The sequence below is a fragment of the Pituophis catenifer genome, unplaced genomic scaffold, assembly GCF_029215685.1.
Source record: "Pituophis catenifer annectens isolate HBS135680 unplaced genomic scaffold, rPitCat1.0.hap2 SCAF_2, whole genome shotgun sequence".
Taxonomy (NCBI): Eukaryota; Metazoa; Chordata; class Lepidosauria; order Squamata; family Colubridae; genus Pituophis; species Pituophis catenifer.
The window spans coordinates 217564214-217583360 of NW_027256882.1; the positions used below are offsets into that span (position 1 = coordinate 217564214).

General features: G+C 36.4%; 1 protein-coding gene across 1 annotated transcript in view; it reads left to right on the forward strand.

Annotated features, from left to right (window-relative positions):
* SLC24A2 (solute carrier family 24 member 2) overlaps positions 1-16777 on the forward strand; it is a 72329-nt gene extending 55552 nt beyond the window's left edge. The window contains exons 6-9 of the mRNA XM_070935535.1: positions 7300-7428; positions 12177-12266; positions 14143-14309; positions 16452-16777. Of these exons, the coding sequence (XP_070791636.1) occupies positions 7300-7428; positions 12177-12266; positions 14143-14309; positions 16452-16701 (636 nt within the window). The 3' untranslated portion in view covers positions 16702-16777. The remainder of the gene's footprint in view (positions 1-7299; positions 7429-12176; positions 12267-14142; positions 14310-16451) is intronic.
* Positions 16778-19147: the final 2370 nt, after the last annotated feature.

Below are 19147 nucleotides of genomic sequence, written 5' to 3' on the forward strand. Positions count from 1 at the left end.
GTCCACATTCACACTTGGATGATTCACACAAGCATCCAAATTGCAATCATATAATTACATGGGCAGGGTGACAGTTATAAGTTTGAATTTAGGTTGTAACTGACTTTTTGGGAAGCCACTGTTAATTTGAGTTATCATTAAGCAAACAGTTGTAACTCAAGGAATTACTTGTAGCATTCTCCAGACTGATGCCTCTTGTCTATTTAATTCTACTTGGCTTTGGCTTCTGGATTTCCTTTCCATAAAAAACTTTCCACTGAATTTTTTATGAAATTCCAGCTACAAAAGAATTTGTGTATCCCTCTGACCAACAACCTGATTATCTATCACCATTGATGTTAATTTTATCCAACTGTCACAAAAAGACATTGCCTGGAATGATCACTATAGGAACAAACAGTAACAAGCTAATTTCTCTTGCAGATGTTGGATAATTATTTAGGCCCCACAGATTCCCGACAATTTATTTTAGCATTAAGAGTTTGTCCCAAATTTATTTTATTTTATTTATTTTATTTTTCATATTTGTATACCGCCCTACTCCCGAAGGACTCAGGGCGGTGAACAGCCATAATAAATATAAATACATATAGAAGTTAAAAACTATTAAGAAACAGATTAAGTAATTTAGGCTCAAAGATTAAAAACATCCAAATTTATCTAAAGAGGTTTAAAACCCAATTTAAAAGCCAGTTTAAAAGCCAATTAAAAAGGGAGAGTTAGGCCAGACCAGCTTGTTGGAATAGAAATGTTTTCAGGGCACGGCGAAATATGCGTAAGTCTTGGATGTTTCGTAACTCCGGGGGAAGCCCGTTCCAGATGGTAGGTGCCCCCACAGAAAAGACTCTCCCTGGGGGGCGTCAGTCGACATTGTTTGGCCGATGGCACCCTGAGGAGTCCCTCTCTATGGGAGCGAACTGGTCGGTGAGAGGCTATTGGTGACTAACTTGTGGCATGGTTTTCAGTAATCTCCCTAATAGGATCAACTTTCTATTTTCTTGCAACTCAAGGCATTAGTAGGAACCTAGCCTATTTCTGAAAATTGAAGCAGTGTTTCAGAACATTCTTAAATTCCATCATGGTCAGCAATAGAAAAGGTCATTTAGATTGTTATGCAGTAACTACACATGAGACTGAACATCCTAAAGGCAATGCCTTAAGCATAGGCACAGTTAAGAATCAAAAGTGTAACTGGACAGCAAGTGAAAAATTGATTTGATATCACTGCTTGCCATTGTGGAATTCTGCCCCAAAGCACCTTGTATGCTAACAGGAATTTGCTCCAACTGCCAAAATGTAGACTTTTTAAGCTACATCAATAGAGCTATAGCATCAAAATCGTAGGAAGTAATAGTTTGGCTCTACACTGCACTGCTCGGACCACTCCTGATATACTGTGTCAAATTCTGGTCACCACAATAGAGGAAGAATGCTGAAGAATTGGAAAATATGAAGATAAGAGTAACAAAGAGGGTAAAGATCTTGGAGACTACATCCTATGAATAACAGTTAAATGAATTGGATATATATATATATCCTTGAGAGCCAATTTGTCTAGTGGTTAAGACATCAGGCTAGGAACTAGGAGACGGGGAGTTCTAGCCCTGCCTTAGGCACAAAATCAGCTGGGTGATCTTGGGTCAGTCATTCTGTGCCATCCTGTTTCTTTGCCATGTCAATAGCCAAGTGAGAATAGGAAACAAAGAGGAAACAAAGTGAAGAATCAGATATCATTTCCGGTGTTCAAGTGGTGCTCCAGATACTTTGGGATTCCACCTATGGTGTCTATCACTATTGGTTATTGTTTGGAATAAACAGAAAAAGGGGATTTCATGGAAAATTGAAGATATCCCTAAAGAAATGAGCACAACATTATGGCTGACATCTGTGGCTAGATACAGGATCTGAACTAATGAAATCTCTCCAGAGAAAGTAGAGATGAGATTGTCCACATATTCTCAGGCAGCTGCTCCTTCTGAGTAGACAGCAGGGGACTCCATATAAACTCATAGTCATAATATGACCCCTATGGACTCAAGATTCAGGCAATCCTCATTTCTTAATCACTTTGGAATTAATTTTTTATTTTTTAAATATTAAGACCCTCTAGTCTAGAACAACATGCTTTATGGTATTCACTGGATGAGTTTCCCTCAATCCTTTATAAAAGAAGTTTTAAGTATGAGCTTAAGGATTTCTATTTTTTTTCCAGACTTGAGTAGCAAAAGAGGAATTAGAGAGTTGATTTTAAAATGTTATAAACAGACAAAGACTCCAGATGGATTTTATAAAATTAAAAAAAATCAATATAAGAATCTTTCTTGTGGAAACTATTCATGTTTTTGCATTTGGAAGGAAAACAGCACAATAAGTGGGACTTTGAAGGTTGGATATTAGAGGACACCAGGAAATAAAACAATGGATGTATTGACAGATATTTGTGAATAACGGACTCAGACGTTAGTTTTCAGGATTTCTGCCATTTTTGATAGATCGAATAATGTTATGGAAGAGGAACAGGTTATATTGGACAAGACTGAAATTAACTCAATCATGGACCTAAAAATGACAGGCTACATGAAAAATAAGGGAAAAGATGAAATACTGAATATACACATGAAATTGGCTGATGTTTTAATAGCTAAAAAAGATGTATAAATAATAATCCAGAAAGAGTGATTTAGATAACTTAGATTTTTAGATTTTTTTTATATTGGTTCTACAAAAGGAACTTGTCAATTTACTGTTTTTTGTAAACCGCCCAAAATCATTGTGGGCGAGTGGGCAGCCATATACATTTTCTAAATATTTATTTTATAAATGTGTGATTTTATGACAAAAGACAAAATAAAAATGAAAAGAAACCGAGTATTAGGTCATTATTTGATAGGACTAAAGACTTTGGGAGTAAGGAGAAAAAATATAAGGTTGCATTTATTTTAACCTAGATTAAATAGACAAGTTATTTTTTAACTAGGCAACAATGTTTTAAGGGCTTGTTTATAGATAAGAGTTATAAGAGCTGTGGTGGCGCAGAGGTTAGAATGCAATATTGCAGATTAATTCTGCCAACTGCCAGGTGTTCGATCCTGAAGGGCTCAAATTTGACTCAGCCTTCCATCCTTCTAAGGTTGGTAAAATGAGGAGCCAATTGTTGGGGGCAATATGCCGATTCTGTAAATCGCTTAGAGACGGCTGTAAAACACTGAAGAGGTATATAAGTCTAAGTGCTATTGCTATATGGGAAAGAGGTTTGTTGCATTTTAAGTTTATCTGATCGGTTAAAACAGTTACATTGTTACATTTGACATTTATTAGATTTTTATAGATTAGATTTAAATAGCGAGGTTTGGGGAATTTGTTTGAAAATAAAAAAATGAGACATAAATATGAAAGAGAAGGTTTCAAGTGTTTGGGTTTTCTTTAATATCATGTTTATAATAGATATGTGGTTATTTCTGGTAATCCTTAATAGACTTTTCTGATTAAGATGGATGATAAGGCTTTAAAGATTTGTTTATAGAGAACGAGGTAAGATATGGGATGAAGAGATTGTTGTATTTTAAGAGTGGTGATAAGAGATGTTAAACAACATTTAAGAGATGTTAAAGTTATTTATGCTTTCTGGGATAAAGAGGGAAGTTTTTTTTTCTTCTTTTAACTCATTTATCTTTCAAAGTTGGTATTAGTTTTATATCTACAGTGGAATATTTAATTTTTAAAAAAGGAGTAAACAAAAAACATTGATTTTGTAAAGTTACAAATGGTCAAGGTCCAGAAATAGGATTTTAGAATTAATTGTAAGAATTCTTCTTATAAGAATTTTCCAGGGAAAATGCTGTTAGTTCTTTTTAAAAAAGATGATAGGATACATCTTTGAAGGTTGGACATTGAACCTTTGAAGCAGAGGTGGGTTTCAGCAGGTTCTGACCAATTCTGGAGAACCGGTAGTGGAAATTTTAAGTAGTTCTGAGAACCGGTAGTAAAAATTCTGACTGGCTCTGCCCCCATCTATTCTCTGCCTCCCAAGTCCCAGCTGATTGGGAGGAAATGGGGATTTTGCAGTAACCTACCCTGGAATGGGGAACGAATGGAGATTTTACAGTATCCTTCCCCTGCCACACCCACTAAGCCATGCCCACCAAGCCACGCCCACAGAACCGGTATTAAAAAATTTGAAACCCACCACTGCTTTGAAGGTTCTAGAGGGAACTAGAGGGTACTAAACGTTACAATTAAAGGTGATGAACACTTAACTTTGACTTACTTATACAGAATAGCAAAATATTTTAACGTTGATTGGACATAATAAGAATATATTTGAACAATGGACACAGAAGTTAATTTTAGGAGTGTTTGTCTCTATAAATAGACTGTGTTTAAATGATGTTATACAAGAGGAACAAGTTTTACTGGACAAGACTGAGGCTGATCTGAAAGTGGATTTAAAAATGACAGGCTACACTGGAGCTACAAAAAATGATGTTTTAATTAAAAAGGACATACAAACAAACCAAGAGAATGACCTGGTTAAGTTTCCAGATTGGATTTACAAAAGAGACTTGTTAGAGCTTTGAAGAATTTTGTGAGAAGGGACAAAGAAAACAAGACAAAAAATCAAGTTCTAGGATATTATTTGAAGGGATTAAACAATAAGATGGTTAGAGATAAAATGAAGGAATATAAGGATGATTTATTTCATCTGTTTAAAATAAATATGTTATCTCTGGTAACCCTTAATGGAGGAGTTTTGCTGATCAGGACTGAAATGACGAGGTTTTAGAGATATGTTTATAAATAAGAGCTGAAATATCGAAAGAAGAAATAATTTGTTGACTTTAAGAGAAGATGAGATTCAAAGTTAGCTGAATTATTTTCGCTTCTGACTTTCCTAAAAATAATCAACTTCATATTCTCATCTCCTCATACTCAGGCATGTTCCTTTTTTATCAGTTTCTATGGAAACTAGCAAGGAAAGAAAAATATGTGTGCCTCACATCACAAAGATAATGTTAAGTAAAAGAAGCAGGCAGCCTAGTTCTAACAAGGAAGCAAGGCTTTCATGATGTGCTTTATGATCGTTAAGTATGTTATTGAACCACTGTTATTCAGTAGATTCCTGGCACACCAGAGTGCTGATTAGTTTATATCAGTAAAAGTTCTTGTAGGAAGTGTCTCTACATTCATATATGACCTCTTTTACCAAAGCAGCTTAAATTTTATCAAATTCTGTCTAGGCAATTGTGTTTGGGTGATTCTGTGTATACAATATATAGTGAGGGGCTCCATTTAAAAAGCAGGTTTTGTGGGGGTGTTGGAGTAAAAAATATACATTTAAATGGGTGAAGTTCAGAGATCATTAGTCTTAGCTGGAGTATTATGACTCTTCTTATAAGGCTTGTCACACTGGTATTAAATTTCTTTTAGCAGCATAATAGCCTTTTTTTGGTTTAAAAGGACAAACAGAAGAGCAAACTGTGCTTAGGTAATTTATTTCAATCTGTACTTAACGCCACACTATAATTAGTTACAATGAAGAGGAAATCAGTTTTCCGTCTTAGTTTTTAATGGAGTTAATAGGTTGGATTCTGTTCTTGAACTCCTTTTCCATTGTGTGCACAGTGAATCTGTCATTCAAAACTGAAATGACTGCAATTAAAGAGTTATGTGTATTATCTCAGCCAATTGATATCTCACAGGTGTTCCAAAAAATAAATCAGTTTTCTCCTTCAGGAGGGAAAAAAAGAATATATTGCAATACCACCATGGGCTTATCTGCATTGAAGAAAGGAGTAACAGTGGTTTTATTTTGTGGGAAAGACCAGTGAATTGATTTCTCCCTGCTCTCAAGCTCTGACCACCAGCTTTGTTGTATTTAGGAAGGAATATTATTATTAAGTCATATATTGGGTGCGGAGAGTCTATTTTTCTGAATCTACTTATGGTCTAGAAACAAACTGGATCAAAATATACCTCAGAAGATCCCAGAGTAAATAAGGTTATTTCTGGAGTTACAAATCTGGACATCAAACCATCTCTATAATGTTTATACATCTCTAGCACATTATCCATGTAAATAATATATCATCATGTGTACTCTATAGTTCAGGAAGTTAGATTTATCTGTTCTAATAAGTTGGTATGAAAGTTATGATTGCATAGCGACTCTTGTTGAATCACGTGAAGCCCAACTAGAAAATATAATCTGGAAAGCTTATATAATTTTTTTTTTGCTTTTATCTGATTTTTATCAAAGCAAATTGCTTTCAAATATTATTCCTCCTGGTGAATTTCGCATACTAAGTACATGTATGTATGTGTGACTTTGAGAAAAGCATATAGTGGGCAGAAAGGAAAAGAAATACAACATTTTTCTCTCCATTAAAAATGTTGCAAATATATTTAAATTGAGTAGGATGTATAGTTTTCATGGATGAAAGGATAAAGTTAGTAGTATAACGATATAATTTTGAATAATTGATTCATATATTCCATTATTGTTCTTATATCATGAGAAAGTCTGAGTAGGAAAATAATTGTTAAATCTAATGTACAGTATAAAGTACAATTTGAGTAGTTTTTCAAGTGTACAGACAAATGGATTCTGTGTTTGGAACAAGTACATAATCAATGATAGAAGGTCATCTTTATTTATCCAAAATAAATATTTTAGAGAATATTGAACATAAAAATGTAAAATGTACCATAACCTTAGATGAAGCTAAATACCTTTTTATTCCATCATTTCCATAACAGTAAAAAGTGGTTTGGAAAGCCAACAATAGGACAAGAGCATCTGGTTTACATAGAATCCTAGAACAAGTTTGAAAGGACTTCAGTAATCATTTAGTCCAATTTATGGAGATGGCCTTGAAGAAGGAATTCAACAACCATTATGTAAAAAAAAAATCAATTTAGTCAGGATATACAGGAGGCAGTAGGGGGAAAAATGAAGTTTGCCAAGTCTTGATTCAAGATTCTGTTACAACACCCTATAACAATAACATTCCAGTATTTTATGTGGTGTTTATTTACAGATTTGCTCTATGTTGCAGGACAGATATTTCTCTCCCCACTTACATTGATGAACACATATACACAAATACCACAGTAAACAAAATTCTCCTTCAAAATCTGTTACACATTTTATGGCATTGCTGGATATATTTTTCTTCAGTTTATTTATTTTTTTCAAATAACAGTTGAAGATAACTTGTTGTAGACTTCCTTTAAATTAAAAAAATACATTTTTCCATTTTTTCATTTAAATTAATAGTGTCTTTTTTTTTTCCACAACAGGAAGATGATGACGATGGTCAGCCCCTCAGCCTGGCCTGGCCTGATACGCCCAGGAAACAGCTTACGTATCTGGTTATTTTGCCTATCGTTTTTCCATTATGGGTGACTCTACCTGATGTTAGAAATCCAGTGAGAATGACTGTTTTAACTTTTATACATGAATTGATATGCAAAATATGTTTGTAAAGTACAGATCTAGCCTTGATACTATTATTGAGCATACATAAATAAGTTCATTTTCAGCTTCCATTAGATTGCTTGGGAGAGAAAATACTTGATAAAATATATCATGATAAATGACATTTAGCTAGAGCTTTTGGAGACCTTGCCTGGCAGACAATAACAGTGAATACATTGCCATTTACCTGTATAAATATTTAATGGCAACCTATAAAATATTATATTAATAGTTCTTTTATGTTTGTCTGCATGCCTGCTTCTTTAGATGTCTATTACAGTTTATATGCAGAAAATATTTTCCCCTTTGACTATGCAGACAACCAGCATTTTTTCCAGCATCAACTTTAAAGCTTCTGCTATAATTTAATATTACTTTAAATCCCAACAAGATCCATCCATCATTAAGCTCTTTTCAGATTCATTGATTTCAAAAGGCAAGTTTGGAATAAACTATCTTCCAGTGTGGGCAAAAGACTTCTTAGATCTCTTGAACTCAGATTCCCTTCTTCAGCTTCCCTTTCAGATCACCCTGAACAAGATTGGGTTTAATTTTATTCATCAAATTTGTATAGCTGTCCATCTCACAAAAAGGTGAGTCTGGGCAGCATACAGCAAGCAATAAAAAACCAATATAAAGACAACAAGTATAAAGACATAAACATCCACAGTGAAAGATAAATGTTATAAAAACATGTACAAGCTCTAAGCAAAGAGAAGAGAAAAATGGTCACCTTAGCAATGGAACTATTGAAACATGTTTGCACAGAGAGGGCCTCCTCAGGGTGCCGTCGGCCAGACAGTGCCGGCTGGCGACCCCCAGGGGGAGAGCCTTCTCTGTGGCAGCACCTGCCCTCTGGAATGACCTGCCCCCTGAGATACGCACGATATCAGACCTCCGGACTTTTCGTCGGGCCCTGAAGACACACTTGTTCCATCTAGCTGGGCTGGCTTGATCCCATCCTCTCAGTTTTTAATCGAATTCAGTTTTAATTGGGTTGTTTTAAATTCGGGCCAAAATTATTTAATTGTTTTTTTAAATGTTTTTAAATTTTATATGCTATGTTTTATCCTGGCTGTACACCGCCCTGAGTCCCACAGGAGAAGGGTGGTATAGAAATAAAATAAAATAAAATAAATGTCTTTGGTTCCCTGGGAACCTCAAGTTTGATAACACAACCAGGACTTGAGGGATCTTCTGGAATAGCAAAAGAGATGGAGCTAATCTAATGGGGGGGGGGTGTTAGACTGTGCCATAAGGTGAGCACCATGGAACGCACCAAACATAGCTCCCTTAACCAATGGTGAAATCCAAATTTTTTACTACTGGTTCTGTGGGCGTGGCTTGGTGGGCGGGGTGTGGCTTGGTGGGCATGGCAGGGGAAGGTTACTGCAAAATCTCCATTCCCACCCCACTCTGGGGCCAGCCAGAGATGGTATTTGCTGGTTCTCCGAACTGCTCAAAATTTCTGCTACCAGTTCTCCAGAACCTGTCAGAACCTGCTGGATTTCACCCCTGCCCTTAACTGATGGTACCCACAGCCAGATCTAATGATCTGCCAGATCTAATGGGGCAGGCTGATGTAAGCAGGTAGAGGCAGGCCCTCAGATAGCCCAATCACAAGCCATGAAAGATTTGCTAGCCTCTTTATTCTTCAGACTGTCACAACTTTCTTAGTTTCAAACCCTGACAGAGCAAGAAAGGCAGTCCATGCTTTTCAATTTAACAACCCTCCATATTCATTTGCAAAGAAATGCTACAAAGCCCTTCTAAAAATCAAAGACAAGGAAAGCTACAAGAGAGGAGTAGAATACATCAATTGCATCAGTTTCCTGATTCTGGCACTTAATTAACAGTTTTCGGTTAGAGGTTTTGGTCCAATCTGCAAATTTATTTATGTATGTACATATATTAAATTTGGAGACCACCATCTCACTGAAATGGTGGCCTCCAAATGGAGGATTGCTTAGAACTGTCCACAAATCTTCCCTCCACAGAAACATCTCCATTTTTAAGGCTCCGTGAGAGATAATTTGTCTCATTCAGATGAGCCAAAAGAAATCTCCCATTCCTGTAACAGAGAGCAACGTGCTGTCTATACAGGCCAAACATCCTCAACTTTTCCTGGGTTCACAAAAAATCTTTCACCTCAGAGAAATTTACTACGGGCGCTTCAGGGCGCTTCTGGGTCCATAACGTGTCAGGGAATTGCTCGGCAAGGGTCAAAATGAAATCAGAGACACATACACAAACTTGTAGTTTTATATAAATAAATATATTTAACATTTATATTTATAGCAGACAAGATAGTCAGGAACATCATGAGGTAAATCAAACAGCATAGAGAACACACCAAAAAGGTGGGGAAAAGGGAAACTCCCCCTCCACACCCACAGCAACCAATCATACTGGCCTCATTTAGGAGCCAGGCCTCTCCAATCAATCAACTACAACTGTGTGTTCTGGCCCATTGTACTGTTTACTGTTCCAGCTATTTAATATCCTAACATATATTTATATATTAAATTTAGAGACCAGCATCTCACTCACAGAGCGACTTCAAATATTCACAGAATCTTGAGAAAACGACTTCCAAAATATTCTTACCATAGAATCATTGGACAATCCAGCAGATGTGATTTACTCTTTCCCTGTGACTTACTCTCTCTCCTCCTGTGTCCACATTTCAAGTCAAATACCTTTATTTCACAACCCAAACCTGAAAATGACATAGGAGGAAAATTATCCCCCAGAATTATTAAAGGAGAACTAGGAATGGTGGACATCAGTCCTGGCTACCCATATTAACACTCAGCGTATTTTCTGTTTATTTAAATAAATAAATAAATAAATAAATAATTTTATTTCTATACCGCCCTTCTCCCGAAGGACTCAGGGCGGTGTACAGCCAATTTAAAAACACAACACACAACAATAATTAAAAATTAAAATAATTACATAGATTTGGCCGATTTAAAACCCCAAACATTTAAAATACCCCAATTTAGAGCTACTCCATTGTTGTTACCCTGTTTTATAAGAACAAAATAAATAAATTAGCCCCTACCAATGGTAGATCTATCAACCTGCTTAATAGAATCAACCTGTAATATCTTTATTTAAAACTATTGAGCTGAATTAAAATTGAAACATCTTAGTTGAGGAACAGGCAGTTTTCAGAAGTGACTAGTCAACTCTTGGTCACTGTCTGGTTCTCCGCCATTTGGCAGAGGAAAATTCTTCCTAACTCTGTTCAAAGCCCTGGTCAATTTTAAATTAATCTTTGATTTAATTCAGGAGGGAAAAGCTGTAGGAAAAACTAAGTGTATCTTCAGTAGATAAAGGTTATCTCTTCTCATGTAGCTTTTCCACTCCAACACGTTTGACATGTATCACTTACCCAGGGGAAACCTCTCTGCAGTTATCAGTATTAAAAAGAGATGAGGCAGGAAGTGTATTCTAGCTTCTCTGCTTTTTATGTATTAATTCATGTATTTAAGCAGTCTATTTGGGACATTGCTCTTCAAATCACTGAGACCAAATCAAATTTGGTCCCAGTCTCAGCAATAAGTGGCATCTTTTCACATGTGTACATGCCAGTCTCCTCTCTTTCTTCCCCTAGTTCTGAAATAGTGCTAGGGCTTCATTTTGGTCAGCTACATCACTTTTTATTGGGGCATTTCAAAAGTCCTTGAGCTACATGTTCTTTTATTGTACTTTCTGCAGACTTTTATCCATTCTGCCTGGAAATAATTGCCTAACAGAGAGTATTACTTATATTTGTCATTCTCCTGGGGAAGCATTGTTCAAGTATATCTTCCTGGCTTGCCCAATTTTGTGCCTCTCTATGCACCATTCATTTTTCCTCCAGTATGAAAAAAAAATATTTTAATTGTTCTTATTTTAAGCTTCCATTTTTCCTTTCAATTTGTATCTATCTAATTGTCGGCTTTGTGATTATACAGTAATAAAGATTTGAGTTGAACATGAATTTGATTTCAATAGGTAAAAAGAAAGAAAGAAATTAAGTTTGGCACAAGTAGTCACAAAACTTGGCAAATCTCCCTGACTATTTGTAAGTGATTTGGAAATAGAGGAAACAAGGGGTATGTAATCACATCAAATTATTCTTGACAGCAGCAGGGAAAAATGTGAATTCCATATTGTGAATCATTACGAAAGGGATCAAAACTAAAATTGCCTAAATTTTATCAACAGTGGAAGAGTTCCAGTTGCCAAAACTGTGTTTTAATGAGAAACCAGAGTTTTAGAACAAAAAAGCTAATAAGAAATATAAATATAAATACTAGCGTATGTCCTTCCTTTGAGGTTATTATATGATTTCTCATGGCTCATTTTCTGATAAAATATTTCAAAACTGAATGAAAAGGATCTTGCTTATGCTTATAGTTACTGAATGCAATCATAGCATACCATGTAAATAGCTACTAAGTCGAGAGAGAAACTTACCTTTCCTAAGTATCTATCATAACAACATAAGTAACTGAATTTTAACTAATGCATGCACTCCCAAGTGATATAGTACTTTTTATGGATGGGATCCATGTTAATTCAATGAAATTTGGTTTGAAATTGATAAACTCAGCCACACTGTATTGTATATACTATGTTCAAGTGGAAAGGCTTATGTTATTACAGAATGAGTACGCTTAACATTTTTATTATTATTCTCTTTCAGCCATCCAAAAAGTTTTTCCCTCTCACATTTTTTGGAGCCATCTCATGGATAGCTGTATTTTCTTATCTAATGGTCTGGTGGGCACATCAGGTGAGCTATTTGATGGATTTGCTTTTACATTTTGGCTTATATTTAATTAATTGCATTGATTGGCTCAATAATTAATTGAACATTATTTTTTAATGTAAGTTGCCCAGAGTCGCTTGAAGTTGGATAGGCCTCCAAATTTCATAAATGAATAAAAATTGCAGTTTAAATATTTAAGTAGATCTCATTCTAATGCATTTTCTCCCTTGGCATTTTAAAAGACAGGCTTTTTACTGATTTTAGTTTTCCATCTTGAGAACTGGGTGTGCTATATATATATACAGAAGGATTGGGGATGTCAGGACTGAGAGCTGAAGCGGTTTCAGCTTCAGAGTTGACAACTATATTTTGCAATCTGAAATAAATTTCCAGAGTCTCCTATAGTATGGGAAAGAATGAAATTCAGCTGTCTTAAATAAATTAAACATTAAAACAGTCATAAATCTCATTATCAAAATAAAATTAAAAGATCATAATTTTTTGGACAATTAGAAGAAGTGCTAAGGAAGGCTGAAAAAAAATCAAATCTTTCTTATAGTCATAGAACAGGATAAGAAGGAGATACCAGGTTAAGACCAAATGTGCTGAGTACTTCAGAGACAGAACGTGAGAATCAGAAGTATTTCCCCCTTATTGACCCACTTTATCTTAAAGAGTTGGGACTTTTCTCTAAAGAGTTGGGACTATCTCTAAAGTTGGGACAATCAGAAAAGGGCTCCCAAGATGAACTTGAAACAGCCCCTATGGAGAGAAAGCAGGCCCTCAGACAACCAAGTCCTGTCATATTCAGGACCATCAGCTTTTCAAAATAAATAAAATTAATGTAGAAAAGCACTTCAGAAGGGAATGATACAGTCTTAGAAACAAGTTTCTCTTTACAGAAGCCTTTTGTAGTATCCAAACAGAATTGCCCAATGTTGTAGTGTTTTGACTCGCCTATTATATCAACAAGGGCTTCAGTTGATGCTCTCAGGGATGGAAATGTTTCAATTTATGAGGATTTTTTTCTGGATCAAGACTTTAATGCTCTTCATAATGCTTTGTCCCTTTATACAATCACTTGGTACACATGATGCAATCTGAGTTAATATATCACTATTATCTTTATTATCAAAATATGTATAAGTCACATTCTATTTTTATATTAACATTTATGTTGATTTTCTGCACTGAAGCTGTTAGAAGTAGCCTAGATTAAAATAGGTTTATTTTAACAAATTAACATTAAAGCAACACTTTTTTAAAAAATCCTATAATTTTGGAAGCACAAAAGAAATATCAGCAACAAAAAGTAGGCAGGCTCAGTAAAACAATCCAACTAATTGTTAGCCACTATTAGAGACTTAAGTAAGGTGACTAAAGTGAGTAGATTATGAAACAGCAAATATAGCAGTATTGTGTACTTTTACACAGTGGAGCCCTAGTCAGTCCCTTTCTTTCTATACAGATATTTCTTGACTTACAACAGTTCATTTAGTGACCGTTCAAAGTTACAACAGCACTGAAAAAAGTGACTTATGATCATTTTTCACATTTACACGCATTGCAGCATCCCCATGGTCCTGTGATCAAAATTCAGATGCTTGGCAACTGACTCATATTTATGAGGATTGCAGTGCCCCACAGTCATGTGATCACCTTTTGCAACCTTCTCACAAGCAAAGTCAATGGAGGAGCCAGATTCACCTAACAATCGTGTTACTAACTTAACAACTGCTGTGATTAACTTAAGAAATGTGGCAAGAAAGGTCATAAAATGGAGCAAAATTCACGTAACAAATGTCTCATTTAGCAATAGAAATGTTGGGCTCAGTTGAGGTCATACATCGAGGACTACCTGTATTTTGCAAATGATTTCAGTGGTTCTTTCTTTCTTTAGGTTGGAGAGACCATTGGGATCAGTGAAGAAATCATGGGCTTGACCATCTTGGCTGCTGGTACCTCCATCCCTGACCTAATCACCAGTGTCATTGTGGCACGAAAAGGACTAGGGGACATGGCAGTCTCCAGTTCTGTAGGAAGTAACATCTTTGACATCACCGTGGGGTAAGTACTACTACAATGTCATCTCCTTATATATTTCGTTCCTTTACTTTTACTTTCAGGTACCCAAGATTATAATCAGAGAGGCTATGGCTTCATGGCATATTGCTTTGGTCAACAGGAAGGCATTGAAATAAGGAAACACACAAGGGAATGCACAGCATACTGAGAATCTCTGGTAACCTACATGAACTTTAGTAATTACAGCTGCTTGATCTTTACACACTGAGAAATATAAACTTGCTCTCTTGTGCTCTTGCTCAGCTACAAAAGTGTTAATGCACAGAGTTGGGGAAGACGTGAGTGCTCAGCAGATGTGATGGAAGCATGCCAACTGGAGATCTGACAGAATTCTATATAGCCTTGCCTTTTATTCTCTATTAGTTGTATTCTATCTTGCATTACCTCAACTGTTCTTTCGTTGAAGGTTAGGTTGCTAAATCAAACATGGCTTGTTGTACAGCAGTTACCTTTCTTATCTCTGGTTGCTATCCTTCAATCCTTATTGGATTTCAAAGCTGGCTTCCATATCTCTTCAGGCTGCTGGCTTCTATAAATTATTCTTCTCCATGGTCGAATTTTGATCATTACATTCTATTTGCTTCTCCCAACAAATGGCTATCATTGGAAGAAAACAGCACAATTTCACACAAAACAATCCAATTTCAATGGTGGGAAGACACAGCCTCCTATTTCAGTAGCCGGGTAAAGAGAAAAGTCTTCAAGATTCTTTTGAACATAGTCAGGATCAGGTCTTTGCAGACCCTGGGAGAGTGTCATTCAAGTTCAGCAACAGATAAGGCCCATTTCCTGGACTGAGCAAATTGACACTGTTTAGTAGATGGAATCCAAACAGGAGTGGGCTGCTGGGGGTTCGCAGGTGTTCAGGAGAACCTCTAGCTAAGATTCTGTGCAGTTCAGAGAACCGCCAAACCCCACTCCTTGCTGGCCTATCCCGCCCCTCCCAGGAGTCCCCACCCGGCCCATTTTGGATGCAGGTAAGTGCAGGGCATGCATGGAGGCTTGGGGAGGGCAAAAAAATGGGCCTAACGGAAGTTCTGGAAGGCTGGAAACGGGCCTCCAGAGAGTCTGTGGAACCTGGGGAGGCCATTTTCACCCTCCCGGAGGCTCGAAAAAAGCCTCCGGAGCCCGGGGAGGGCAAACCCCAAACCCGCCGTGGTGCAGGAGGCTGATTAGGCCACGGCCACTATGGCCACACCCACCCAGGAACTGGGCAGAGAACCTCTTGCTAAAATTGTTAAAGCCCACACCTGGATCCAAAGCATTCCAGCCCTATTGGTTCTTACAACATAGAAGAATCAGTTGGAAACAAGCAATCCGACTAATATCCAAGCACTTACAGATGAAAAGCAGCACAACAGATGTGTTATATGAGTGTGGTATCCCCAGGACTTCATTCAGGACCTGCTATAGCCCCTCGAAGTGGCTGTTAAAGAAAGAGCCATAACAGACTAGGGCTATTTCATTCGTCTCTTAGAAATTTATTTAAATATTAATCAAGTCATGGTAAAATGTTAATGCCTTATCTCTGCTTCAGAAGAATCTGAATTCTCAAATTCTGAAAGCGCTATCCCATATTTTAATCTTTCTTCTTGTTATGGAGAGGGAGGGAGGGAGAGAGAAGGAGAGGGGGAATAGTTAATGAATTACACAGTTCCCCCACCTTCTCTATTTGTACATTTTGTTCCTTTCCTTTCCATTATGGTTCCATTATCAAATTTTATCTGAATTTTTAAATGTATAGTTCTTATTTATTGTTTTAATGTTTTATGTGGTATTTTATACGGTTGATATGATATATACACACACACATGGCAAACCATAAAGCTGCTGGGAATTATAGTTTACTTTATCTGAAAGGCTGCATATTTCCTACCCTTGCTTCAGACAAGGATGACCTTATTGTATTGCCTAACCACCATAATAGAAATTGCATTGAAATATGCTTCTACCTCCCAGTACTCAACAGCTATTTAGCGTCGAGGATAATCCTTAAGAATAAGAAAGTTGATCATTTCAGTGCTTTTCTAGAGGTACTGTAGAAATATCATTTTAACCCATCTGCTGCAAACATATTGTAATTATCCTTCTAGTTATAATGCCTTTTTTTTTTTTCTTCAACAGCCTTCCTCTGCCATGGTTCATTTTTGCTGTAATTAACAACTTCTCCCCAGTGGAAGTGAGCAGCAATGGGTTATTCTGTGCTATTGTTCTTCTCTTCATCATGCTTCTCTTTGTCATCCTCTCTATTGCATTCTGCAAATGGAAGATGAACAAATTCCTAGGTTTCACCATGTTCGGACTCTATTTTATATTCCTGATTGTCAGCGTCCTTCTGGAAGACAGGATTATTGTGTGCCCCGTGTCCATCTAATAGGAAGGAAATACTCCTTTGGGAACAACAGTCAAACAGACAACAACTGAAGGGGGAAAAAATAAAAACAAATTGTATCTTTAGAACTGTCCAACTTAAAACAATAGAAAAAAAGAGGAACTGAAATTACGCATGGACAAATGCAACTGATGCAGTAGCTGCCACCGAACAAAAATGATGCGCAGAGTGAAAACTCACAGCTTTAAATATGCTCCAAGAAGCTTTCACTGCTTATTTGTTGGAGGTATGGTACATCTGTTGTTTATGAGTATATTTAGCTTCTTGCATGGGCTCTGTTTAGGATCTAGTTCCATGCACGTCTTTCAATCTATCTGTAATATATTACAGATATAAGTATATCAAAAAGAGAGAACTGCATCTATAAATAGAAAGAATATTATCTATCTTTGGAAACAGCAATTCCTATTTAGGATTGTACATATTCATTTTAAGCTGATAGAAGAGTTATTCAGTATCGGCAGCAGAAGCAATATGACAAACAAGAGAAGGTTGTGGAAAGATGTGGTTTTTACATCACACATTTGAGACTCAGGAAGAATTATAGAACTGAGTTAATGCAAGCTGAATTGGCTTTCCAGCATCTGAGAAATGGTAACCAACAAGGTTATTGTGGTGGCTCCGGTAACATTACTCACAAATTACAAGGATAAGATTTATTTATTATCTATCATCTAAATCTACATATCTTCTATCTATCTATCACCTATCCTCAGCAGTTCATAAAGATAAAAGACATATTTACAATTAAAGCATCCCCAATGGATTAAAATTTGAATATGTTCACATATTTTCAGATGACATTGTATTGCTGTAACATATGACTATGTATAGAAGAAAAAGGAACTTTCCCACATCAGATGAGAGAGGTTTTGTACTGCCACATGTACAATCCTTTTCAGCAGTTTGTAAAATAATGAGTTTGCACATCACGAGAGATCAGAAGATCAAGCGATGTTCCTGCCTGCCTTCATCTGTAAGCTTTAGCAGATACAGATATTTGCTGACTGGTTAGGGCTTGCTGGAAAGGCCTCTGTTGTTCTGCAGTTGGTTCTCTCTATATATAGCCGGATCGTATCGGAAGAACATCTGAGATGCTTACTGAGAAAACCTTCATTTAAGGATTTTGATGTCTCTTCTACAGCTACTAAGTGCAGCAATACTGTAATAATACTAAATCATTTAAAATACTGTTTGCTTTGTCATCCCTAAGAGACTATGTAGCTTTGAAAATAGAATTTTAAAACTGCTGGGTGAGCGGGTGCCAGAAGCAAAACTGAATGTATTCTGTGGGTTTATTTTCTTTTGTTACTTGCAAAAGCTTTGCGGTTCCATTTTTATTGTCTCTAAAGCTTTGGAAACGTGTGGGAAAGTGGAACTGCTGAACTGAAATTAGAATTTTCCAAGGCTGCTGGAAAGTGTTGAATGCAGCTCTGATTGTTAGATCAACAAATAAAATTCTGTTCTGCTCCTCTAGAAACATCAGGAAGAGGAGCACTTCCAGCATCATAGAAGACCAAATAAGGTTTGGTGTTTCTATGACCTTGCATTAACTAGAATGGCTGAAACAGCAACTGTCTGCAAACAAAGTGCAACAGTTGTCTGTGCTATATTCTTGATCTTGTTAAAATGTAGTACAATTCCTATGAGTCACCCATCCATCACCAGTGCTCATCATGTATTAGGTCCACCCAGGCATTATAGAAATTTGGCACCTCACATCTTTGGAAAATTGCTTCAACGTTTTTGCTATTTTGTCTTGTACTTGCACTTTCGTTCTCTACAGCACTTTTTAAAAATCTTTCATTGTATTCCATGTATAAATATGTGGATAGCAACAGCTAGGTACTTCTTAGAAAAATAAGTGTATCTGAAACAAGTATGTCTATTTTTTTAAAAAAAAAAATTGTGGATGTTGAAATAATTAAGAAAGTTACCACAATAATTATTATAACAATCTGCTGTCTCTTCCTTGGGTGGGTATAATAGCTGAACTGACTGATTGATTTGTTGATTGATTGATTGACTGATGAATGGAATAAGATAACTCCATCCCAACCTTGGGCATCTTATTACATGAAACAATTAAAATAAATGTCCAGAAAAAGAACTTCAGCACCATCTGAATGAACATCCCTCAAAGGGCTCCACAGCCACTCCAGTCCAAGGCCTGGGGCACAGGCCAAGGTTTAAATTTGTCTTTCAGTAGGGTCAGTGTGGGGCCATACAAATTTCTAGGGGAACCTTATTTCACAGGGTAGACACTATGTGTCTTTTTGGATGATGTTATCTAATTGGTGGCTCATCATGTATGCTGTCTGATTGTAGAAGACAGGTGGACACTATAAAAGAAGGATGGCCTCTCAAATAATCAACCCTTATGCCATAAAGGGATAGGTGATAATCAGCACCTATAGTTATCTGAGTA